Source organism: Pagrus pagrus, assembly GCF_965226575.1.
Source record: "Pagrus pagrus genome assembly, chromosome: 9".
NCBI classification, from domain to species: Eukaryota; Metazoa; Chordata; class Actinopteri; order Spariformes; family Sparidae; genus Pagrus; species Pagrus pagrus.
This window is the reverse complement of record NC_140193.1, coordinates 16,552,950-16,563,812: the sequence shown is the minus strand read 5'-3', so window position 1 is coordinate 16,563,812 and position 10,863 is coordinate 16,552,950. Positions and strand designations below refer to the sequence as shown.

The window sequence follows — 10,863 nt, the reverse complement described above, 5'->3', positions numbered from 1 at the left end:
GGGAGCTGCAAGAGAATTGCATTATGCCGGACAAGTTGTATGAAGCCCTTTAAAAAAAAATTCTGTTGTTTACAAGTTTCAAAACAAGTCTGAGAATTATGCTGTTTTATCACTGATGTACATCTTCACATTAAACACTGTGGGTCTGGATTCAGACTCTCGGTGGAATTTTCAATAAGAGTTAGCCCATACTTCAGGCTATTGACAAATAACTTGCAATTGCAAAACATTTTTAAGACATAATCAGATCGGCCAAATGTCACAGAAACCTAAAATTGACTCTTTATGCAAACACACTGAAATGTCCACAAAAAGAAAAAGTGACTTCTTGCTGAAAGACAAGGTTACAAAGTTCTTATAGCTTAAAAGATAACCTACTTTTAACCTTTGAGGTAAATTACTTACAGTACTGGTGATTTTACTTACTTACACATTAACTATAGTATAGCCTCATGAAACACAAACACTTCTGCAATATCATCCTGCAGCATGAGGGTGGCAGCAGCAGCTTAACCAGAAATCAGGAAGCGTTGGTGTCCTCTGAGCTACACATGAGTGTCTTGGTTTGTGCTGCCCTCTTTCGGTAAGTGAGGTGATAAAAACACGACAGACTGCGCATGCTCAGACAGGCTGTTGGGCTGAACGGTACAGGATTGTGTGTTCACCTTCAGCCATCTTAACCATGTTGGGAGCTGTGGGACGGTGCTGCAGCGGCGCTCTGCAGGCTTTGAAGCCTGGGGTCAACTCTCTAAAGACAATCGGTGGGAGACATGCGGCCCTTTCTTCGAGTGAGTGAATATACTTTTCAATTATAAACCGACATGTCACCATTAAGTGTGCTTTGGCTTGTTTTTGACGCTAATGTAGCATGCTCAGTGGGTCAGGCCTCAAATTTAGCATGGGGAATCTCCATTCATTTGCCATTAGAAGGTGTTTTTATTTAATTAAAGCAGCTGAAATGGGAAATAAGCAGTTACCTTGTCATATTTGAGCTTAAATCACATGTTGTGGCTTTAGTCATGTGTTGGTTCACTGTCTCCATTCAATGACCTTTCCCAGCAACTCAGTACAAGCCACTGTTTCACACTGAACTTTACAGCCTGAGTTTCAGTGGCATCAAAATACACAGAAATGTTATCCCGAAGCTTCAAAATGTGGAAATGTGCTTTACTTTTTGCTCATTTGTTGTGCAATTTTTATATACAACATGCATATGATGATTAATGCTTATCCTCTGTAATGTTTTGATTTCTCAACTTTGGTTGCTGCTGTCATATGTAAATTTACTTCTAACATGTCATTAATGTCAATGTCCTTCTCTTGTCATTGTCCTTTCAGGCAGGGGTTACGCTGCCCCTGCTGCTCAGGCAGCACTGGCCAATGGCCGCATAGTAGCTGTGATTGGTGCTGTGGTGGATGTCCAGTTCGATGAAGGCCTTCCTCCTATTCTCAATGCCCTGGAGGTGGCCGGCCGTGAGAGCAGGCTGGTGCTTGAGGTGGCACAGCATCTGGGTGAGTGATCCTGGGGTTGAAACATTGCTCTGTTAAGAAATGTAAGCATTGTCCTTACTGTCTCTCTTCCTGTGTTTCTGCAGGTGAAAACACGGTCAGGACGATCGCCATGGACGGCACAGAGGGTCTGGTGCGCGGTCAGAAGGTTCTGGACACCGGAGCCCCCATCAGGATCCCTGTGGGCCCTGAGACCTTGGGCAGGATCATGAATGTCATTGGGGAACCCATCGATGAGAGGGGTCCAATTAGCACCAAACAGTAAGTGTTGAGATGATCAGGATGCTGTGGTTATTCTATATATTTCTGGTCAATAAATGCCACGAAATGACTGAGTATAGTATTTCTTAGCCTTATAACCCTGTCTGTAGAAGCTACAAGCCTGTTTCACTTTCTGAGTTTCTCGGCATAAAGAGCGATTTTGTTGAGGACAATTTTATTTTGTAATTTGTTGACAATTTAAAAATTGGCATATCTCCATTCATGCCCTTTTAGCATAATCAAAAACAACCTGTATTATTTTGCAGAACTGCTCCTATTCACGCTGAAGCCCCTGAGTTCACAGACATGAGTGTGGAGCAGGAGATCCTGGTCACTGGCATCAAAGTGGTAGATCTGCTGGCACCCTACGCAAAGGGTGGAAAGATTGGTGGGTGGATCACCTGACACCCTTTTTGTTTTCACATTTTCATACATGCCTATCTTACTTATTGATCATTGTGCATGTTGTTTTCCTCCAGGTCTGTTTGGTGGTGCTGGTGTGGGCAAGACTGTGCTGATTATGGAGCTGATTAACAATGTGGCCAAGGCTCACGGTGGTTACTCTGTGTTTGCTGGCGTGGGAGAGCGAACCCGCGAGGGAAATGACTTGTACCATGAAATGATTGAGTCTGGTGTCATTAACCTGAAGGACACCACCTCAAAGGTGACGATCTCAATTAGATGTTTTTATTTGTTGGAACACAATTTAGTATTTCGGGTTCATGTAAATCTACTGTGTTAACTTCTGGGGTGATCTATTTCCCAGGTAGCACTGGTGTACGGTCAGATGAACGAGCCCCCAGGTGCCCGTGCCAGAGTTGCTCTTACTGGTCTGACTGTTGCCGAATACTTCCGTGATCAGGAGGGACAAGACGTACTTCTCTTTATTGACAACATCTTCAGGTTCACCCAGGCTGGATCAGAGGTATGCAATGCTAAATAGATTGTTCCTGATTAGCAGATGTCATCAATAGAACAACACCTTTCTATGTATATCTTGCATCTGAGTATTTGTGTTATTGTCCTTCAGGTGTCTGCCCTGTTGGGTCGTATCCCCTCAGCTGTGGGTTACCAGCCTACCTTGGCCACTGACATGGGGACCATGCAGGAGAGAATTACCACTACCAAGAAGGGCTCCATCACCTCAGTACAAGTAAGATGACACAAGACTCTAATCACACGTCAGCACACTCTAATTTTCCTGATTATTTACACAAAACTTGCTCATTTGTTACAGGCTATCTATGTGCCCGCTGATGATTTAACTGACCCTGCTCCTGCCACAACTTTTGCTCACTTGGATGCTACAACTGTGCTGTCCCGTGCTATTGCTGAGCTTGGTATCTATCCCGCTGTGGACCCTCTGGATTCCACCTCCCGCATCATGGACCCCAACATCGTTGGGGCTGAACACTACGATGTTGCTCGTGGTGTGCAGAAGATCCTTCAGGCAAGCCTTATGTTTGATACTAACGAACTTTTAATGGTTGTCAATGCAAAAACTAAACAAAAACTTTGTCTAACAACCCAACTGTTCTTTTTTTAGGACTACAAATCATTGCAGGACATCATTGCTATCCTGGGTATGGATGAATTGTCTGAGGAAGATAGGCTGACCGTGGCTCGTGCTCGTAAGATCCAGCGTTTCTTGTCGCAGCCCTTCCAGGTAGCAGAAGTCTTCACTGGCCACATGGGAAAGCTGGTGCCTCTTAAGGAAACAATCAAAGGCTTCCAGAGCATTCTTGGAGGTAGAGTGTTCCACCAACAATTAAACATTTCTTAAACAGGGTGAACTTGGTGGACATTTGATTGTAATGGTTATTCTTTTCTCTCTTCAAGGTGAATATGACGCCCTGCCAGAGCAAGCTTTCTACATGGTGGGTCCCATCGAAGAAGTAGTCCAGAAGGCTGAGAAACTGGCAGAGGAGCACTCTTAAGTGATTCGTCCGTGGGGTTTTATGAGATAAACATTTGTACAGTATAATTTCTATTTGAGGAACTTCTAACATGTCATGCTAAGTATGTTGTGTCATGGTTCCATTTCTCTGTAAAGGTGAGGATGAAATAAAAAAATTTCATTGTGATATATCCCCTTATTTTTTGCCATTTTTCATTATTGGTACTGTCGGTGACCAAATACTCTTGGTGGAAATGATTTTAATGAAAATGTTGGTAAGAGAACATACACTTCCACAATGCCAAAGTTTAGCCCGTCATGTAGAAAAGTTTCTTATTTAACTCTCTTTCTTGTGTAAGGAGTTGGGTGCTGTGTTCTTTGAAGGCTTCAAAATCCTGTAAAATAATGACAGAAGTAAATAAGTTGAGAATGTTCTCAGCCATCTATGTGCCATTGTCAATTTCACTTTCCAATATTGCAGATTCCCACAAACCTTTTTGAACATCCTAAATTTTAGTGTTGATTTATCAAGAGCAGACTGGAGAGACGTCACTTTCAGGTCTGCGTTAACGGCTTCTGCTTCCCGTTCAAACCTTAGGAAAGGTCAGCGACAAATATAGATGGGTTGTTACATTACTGAGGATTTTTCTTAAAATAGTAGTGTTGATGCCCAGATTACCTGTCCTCTGCTTCGACCCGAGCTTTTTTCTCTTCTTTCCATTTCGTCTCCAGCTGCTGGATTTCCTCTTGTTTCTCCTATATTGAAGATATTTTTGCATGCATGAGTTCATCTGTGCAGAGCTGTGATTTTAGTTAGTAGAACAAATGCTCTTTAAAATCACCTGTATTACTTTCCCTCTTTCCATAGACAGACTTAATAACTTATCCTTCTCTTTGTTGAGTCTCGTTATGCTTTCTCTCAGGTTGTTTTCCTTCAAAGCATGCTCTTCTTCAGCTTTTTGTAGCTTCAGCTTCAAGTCTGATCATGGGAAAAATGCCAAGAGTTTACAGGTTCTTGTATTTTGTAGCACTTCAGAGAATTATAAACATTAAATACTCACCTTGGCACATCTCTACAACATCTCTTTGCTGTTTCTGAGCATTATGTAATTGATCAAGAAGTGATGCCTCCTTAGCTTGATGCTCAGTTTCTTGTTCCAGGAGTTTTGACTGGCATCTAGCCAATTTCTCCCTTAAACAAAGACGTAAAATATAGCATCAAAACCAATTGTTTTTTTTCAATCAAGGGACTAATCATTAAGTCTGTAAAATATTAACAATATTACAATTTCCAGGAGCTCAAGGAAAGTCTTTTTCACATTTTAAATGCTGTAACTGGTAAATTTTGGGTAGTTTTACAGGATAAATTACTTATAAATATGTAAAAACTGTTCACTTTTCTGTCGATCGACCAATGGATATGTCAGCACTAATATAAACTGACACTGATTCTTCTTACCGATATTCCTTTTCCTTATTTGTGTTCTTCTCCCGCAGCTGTTTGATGTCTTGCAACAGTTTTTGAACGTACACTTCTTTATCTTGTAATTTTTGGGAGAAAAGTGAATCATTTTCTGACTGCAGCTTTTCGTTTTCCAGCTTTAACTGGGCATTATGATTTTTGTGCTCGTCCATGAATGCAATAATTGCTTGATTGTTGGCAGCTAAATCCATGAATCTCTTCTCTATGAGCTCTGCTTTCTTTCTTTCGCCGTCCAGTTCTCTCTGGCAGTCTGTTAGTCGGCCTTCCAGCTCAGTATTGATTTTCTGCTGAGCTTGATATCGAGGGAGCAGCTCATCAGCTCGATGTTTCAGTATGCAGATTAGACTTGACTGTTCGTCTATCCTGGACCGCAGCGTCTCTGTTGTATCCTCCACAGAAAGGCTTTGAAGTTTCTCTAGTGACTTCTGAATACAGTCCATATGCTGGGAACAAGAGAAAAAGCAATGTGTTAAAACCTGACAAATGGGCCCCTTTGGCAGCTTCTTAGTGAAGTTATGCTGTGTTTGGACAAGGGCCCGTATGTTACTGTTTTTTGAGGCCAACACTGACGAGGTTATAAAATCTGATATTGATATAACAGTGGAGAGAAGTGTGATCATGATATCAACTGAAGTGGATATTTTACAAGGGAAAAATAAACTTTTGCTCCCTGGTGGGCAAATTTTGTTATGATATATCTTGTTTTTAAAAATCGTTGGTTATGCTTCTATACTTTTCCTCATCGGTTGTTTTATTGATTTGCATTTGGTTTGGACAGTCAAGTGACATAACCTCCAAGAAGGAATAGGTAGCACTTATTATTACTACTTAATATTTACTAGGTAAATAGATATTATTATTTTTTATTAGTTACTTTATTTTTATTAGTTAGTAACTTAGTTATGTTAATAGTTAGCTTAAAGGTGCACTATGTAGTTTTGGGGAAGAAATTGTAATCAGAAAAGAAAGATCTTTATTGGCTGAATTTTATGACAAAATAAAGTGAATAAACAAACTGACTTAAAGGGAAACACAATTTCATACTGTGTAACTTTGTTTATATGTGGCGGACCCTGCCACATGTCTAGCTTCAAACTGTTCTGGGGCCCTTATTTTCCTCTGAGAACAGCTTGTTTATCCAGTTATGGAAAAATATATATATATGGGTCTGTATTATTACCTCATTAATAATGCAAATATTAAAATTCTGGGTTTGAACTTCTTCTCCAAAACTATATAGTGCCCCTTTAAGTTATTAAGTATGGTGTTGGCATGACTGAAGAGAGCGGGAGACGATAACATTAAAGTTTGCTGAAAAGTTGGTAACAGTTGCTAGATTAGTTCACCGTGTTGTACCTCTAGTTTGCCCTGCTAATTTAGCTCTCTGGGACACGTTTTTGAGCAAGTTTCAAGTTCAGAGACTTTTAAAATCTTTATAACACCAGTCATATGCGATAAAAGACAATGTGTGAAGGTAAGTGAGATATTCTTGACATTAACTAAAGTGTATTTAGGACGCAGCTAGCATTAACCGGCGAGTTGACTAAACTAGCTAACGATGTTATCAGTAAGTTGTACATACCTCCGTCGTCCTGTCTTCCAACTTCATGAATTTTTCTGCATTTCTCTGTGGAGCTGCCATGATGACTAACAATTAAATGTAAAGTACTTCCTGTCGGTTTTACATGGAAAAAACACACACACTTCCTCAACAGACTCGGTTCCTCATTTCGGAGAAAGCATCCCAGAAGTTTCAGTTGCTCGGTCGCTAATGGCAACTGCCATAGAGCTGTGCTCTCCTGAGATTTAGCAGCCGAGCAGGTGAAGACATGTTGGTGTCGCCGCTCGGCCACATGATGGAGGTGTTGGGCTTTACATCAGCCGCTAGGTGCTGTGAAGGTATGGGCCATCTCGAAAAGACACGGTGGAAAAAGCAGTAGTACTTTTACTCTGGTGCATATTTATTTTTGGAGTATTGAAATTGTGTGAGGCGATTGTCTCTATTGTCGCTGTTCATGTTGAGACCTTTCGGCGCCATTAATGCAACTGTTTTATTCATAAGTCACATGTGTATCTAATCTCTATTGAACATGTTAATAGCCGATTCCTATCGATCTAAAGAGCGCCCATAAGATTAAAGTCATTTCCACCTTTTTTCTAGCTTTGGTGAAATGTGTAAAACACTTGACAATGTCCTGCCATTTTCTTGTCGTAGCTTTATCAAACTTGATGTGTGTAAAACAAGGCTCCATGCTCGGACTCGGACCAGAGACATCGGGTTTAACGTGACTCGTCTGTGCCTTCAGGGCACCCTAACTTGACGCTTCCCGTAGTTTTACTTTGTTATTGCTGACATCATTATCTTCCTCCAAAGCGGCCGTAGAAACCCCCGTGCTTTCCCAACTGCGGGGGCAAATAAACAGTGATGATAGCCCGCTGTGAGTGAAAAATCACTGGCACACAGGACAAGTCGGACCTGCTTGGTATTATGCAGATTCCAGGGCCAGAGGGATTTATCCGGAGGGCCGAGGCTGGCTTGGGGGAGCGGCTGTCCTGGCCTTTGTGCACGCCCCTTTTCATCAACTAGCGGGCCAAGAAAGACAGACAGAAGAAAGCAACAGCATCCCAGCCCCAGTCCCTACAGCTCCTCCATCTGCACAGCGGAGCTGGACGGACCAGCCAGAATGTGGAGAGCAGTGCTACTTAAACTTTTCCTCGTCTTCATATGCTGTGTTAGATGGTGCCACTCTGAAGGTAAGTGGTGTGATATATATATATATTTTTTATATTTTTTTTCTGCTCACACAGGCTGTCAGCTGAGTGATTCATTGAGGACCTGCAGAGTTGTGCTACTAGTCATTCACCCAGTGCACTTGTTGCTCATCAAAACAAACCAGCTTCTGAGCTTTTGTTGCTGATTTTTATGTGTTTTTCTTGAACAAAGACGAGAAAGTATCCATCCAGTGAGTAACAGATCAGCTATGACAGGAATCAAAGTGGATAAATCAACTAAACACATGGAAATAACCTTGCTGATGATTCAAAAAGCCACTTTTATTTATTTATTTATTTATTTTTATAATTGAACCACCCATTCCCCTTCAGTAATTTTGGTGAGGCCACTCGGTAAAGTAAGTCTGGCTCCAGAGCTACATGTTTTGCCACATAGTATTACTTTAAAGGTTGAGCACAAAGCCTTCCTCACACAGATTGGAAGTTCTCTTGAGGAACTTTTGCCTGAGCTTTACTGTTGCTAGGTAACAGAAAAGAGCATGTGACTTACAGACAATCTGTGAGGACTGAGAGCCACTGGTACAAATCTCATTCAGTGGAGCAGATTTTACGCCGCAAACCACTGATTCAGACTTGATTCCATGTTCGAGGAAGAACTTAATTCTCTAATGTACAACAGGGGCGGATAACATGTTAAGATACTGCTCTTTAAACATGACAGTCTTGTGTTTGTCTCCTGTGTTTGTAGCCCAGCTAGAGCCTACTTCTCAAATTGTAATCTGCTTTCTTTTTGCTCAACCCTTAGTATGTAAGCTCCTTAGTGTGAATCAAGCAACTAATTACACCGCAGCTGCCGCAGAAAGGAACCATTTCGACCTAAGGGGCATTTTGGAGTAAAGGAAAAAATGTTTCACCAAGAGTAGGATCATGGCTATGGTTTACTTATTTATTTATAATGAAATATCCTGGACTATTTCCTCACTGGCTAACAGATGCACAAAAAACAGAAAAGGTGGACGGTCCATGCCAAAAGACAATATAACAGTGTTGACACTGAGACTGTAGCATTTAGAAAATTCACTTGGCATTTCCTTTGAAGTGCAGCAGTCAGAGTACTTGTTGCTGAAATGTACTGATGACAACTGAGGTGTACAAAGTGATGACTTGACTAAAACCACAGTCTCTGAGTAGACTTTGTCAGCATGTTCACGGTTGATCACTAGCTTGGATTTGTTGTGATTAACAGGCAGTGATGTAGACTGCTTAAAAGAAATTCACAGCGCTTCCTGAAGGCTTTCCGGTGGTGTGTGAATCAGACTGAAAGATGTCTCAATCATATGCCCGGAAAGATTAGTAATGGTTTATATTTGTAGTTTTACTGTGAGAGTACGTGGTACTTTCTCTAATCTCTGCCTGATCCTCGACAAGAATCCTTTAGTTTGATAATTGTTTCGTCCATGACCTTCTGTCACACATTATCCAGCCCTTGTTGTTGATACTGTTGCAGAGTGCTTACCCTGGCATTAATAGCTAATGTGCCACTCTGAGGGGATTTAATGGTGCTGGTTTGTTAACTATCTTCTGCTGTTTTTGCTGTTCTAGACATTTTTGGCAGTAAATTGAGTTGTTTTTCCCCATTAATCATTGGCCAGTGCAATATTAATAACCTATTAAGTGCACAGTAAGAACTTCTATGGTGTTACCAATTAGGTTTTTATTATTATGAAACAGACTAACGACTAGTATTTTGCTCAGGTGTCGGGCTAGACTGTCTTGAGTCTGTAATGACATCGTTAAAATGTCTTCTATTACGTTCAGACTCTACAATGCACACAAACTTGGCCAGCACGTGCATGTTAAACCTCACACATGCCGGCTTCTTTCCGGTGTGGGAGCCTAAATCCTTGTGCAACAGTTACACTGCGTTAGAAACAGGAACACAGTTGGCACAAACGGAGAGCAAATCCTTTCTTTTCCTGCAGCTCCCCCAGTCTAGGTTACAGACACTGAGGATGGAGTTTAGCCTCCAGTAAACAGTTGGTGAACTGAGACTTACTGTACAGATAAAGAATAAGTTGTCCAGTGGCTCGTTGCATTGTGACAGCTTAATCTATGTCCCTTTTCACTCATAAATTTGTTGAGACACATACCAAAAATCATGTAGAGTATTCCTCAGTTCTAACCAGACTGAGGCTTTCTTCCTCACTCTATTTATTCCTCCCTTTTGCTCCCATGCCACTGCCAAAGCCCCTTGGTTTTTCACTGTTTTGTGTGTAGCGGTAAGAGCCAAAGTCACTTGTTTGGCAATTGACTGCATTCTGCTGCATTGATTTCCATATGAAATAGGCAGCAGCACTCCGCTCTGACAGCGTGGACGGGTCCAGCGTTTCATGCTGCCAGCAGCCGTTTTCTCCACTTTTCTTACACACACATTCAGCGAGTGCAGAGGGCAGCGCCAAAACAAGACGGTATTGATGAAAGCTTGAAGACATCTTTCAGGCGCCCCACGTGACGAGAGAGAGATGTTTCAGCGGTAGCGGACAGGTGTTTTCTTAATGGGTGGCTGTGAGAGGGGAGCTTAGTTTCCACTTTTTTTTTTTTTTTTAACCTTATCACAGGAAGTAAGCCTTACTGTACTCTGCTTTCTGCTGCCCACCTCTAAAGTGGCTTTTTTAGGGTGACACTTCCAGTTATGAGTTCGCTTCCCTGCTGGCACCTCTTTTGTGCCATTGTGATTTCACTGTGGGGTATAAGGCGATTGGGGGGCTTCATTCTAATGAAAATTCCTCTACTGCTCTTCTTTGTTGGGCAATAGTAGGGCGTCCTTATCTTCCTGCATGGATAGTGCGGTGCTCTCTCCTGCTGTGGGTTTTAGTTGCTAATTAGGAAAAGACAAGGCTAGAAAGAAGGGAAAGGAAAACATGAAATCACAAGAACGCTCAAACAAAAAAGCACCGATCATCAGACTCAGATTAAACAT

The 10,863-nt window shown here is 41.6% G+C and overlaps 2 protein-coding genes across 2 annotated transcripts in view; both read left to right on the top strand.

Moving 5' to 3' along the window:
- The first annotated feature begins 642 nt into the window (after window positions 1–642).
- LOC311263131 (ATP synthase subunit beta, mitochondrial-like) lies at window positions 643–3,866 on the top strand. Its single transcript, XM_084363030.1, has 10 exons — window positions 643–788; window positions 1,339–1,512; window positions 1,596–1,770; window positions 2,037–2,158; window positions 2,250–2,434; window positions 2,537–2,695; window positions 2,801–2,923; window positions 3,008–3,220; window positions 3,317–3,518; window positions 3,610–3,866. Exons 1-10 carry the CDS (start codon window positions 683–685, stop codon window positions 3,705–3,707), a joined length of 1,557 nt encoding a protein of 518 aa, XP_084219156.1. The 5' UTR covers window positions 643–682; the 3' UTR covers window positions 3,708–3,866.
- Window positions 3,867–6,349: 2,483 nt separating this feature from the next.
- Window positions 6,350–10,863, top strand: part of lrp2a (low density lipoprotein receptor-related protein 2a) — a 49,446-nt gene continuing 44,932 nt past the window's right edge. The window contains 3 exon segments of the mRNA XM_084362669.1: window positions 6,350–6,624; window positions 7,645–7,830; window positions 7,833–7,904. Of these exon segments, the coding sequence (XP_084218795.1) occupies window positions 6,615–6,624; window positions 7,645–7,830; window positions 7,833–7,904 (268 nt within the window). The 5' untranslated portion in view covers window positions 6,350–6,614.

Bases quoted from the DNA above. Each gene is read 5' to 3' on its own strand.
- LOC311263131 (XM_084363030.1), top strand. From the start codon at position 683: ATGTTGGGAGCTGTGGGACGGTGCTGCAGCGGCGCTCTGCAGGCTTTG. The intron at 2,696-2,800 runs GTATGCAATGCT...ATTGTCCTTCAG, and splicing joins TCACCCAGGCTGGATCAGAG to GTGTCTGCCCTGTTGGGTCG. The intron at 3,221-3,316 runs GCAAGCCTTATG...TTCTTTTTTTAG, and splicing joins GTGTGCAGAAGATCCTTCAG to GACTACAAATCATTGCAGGA.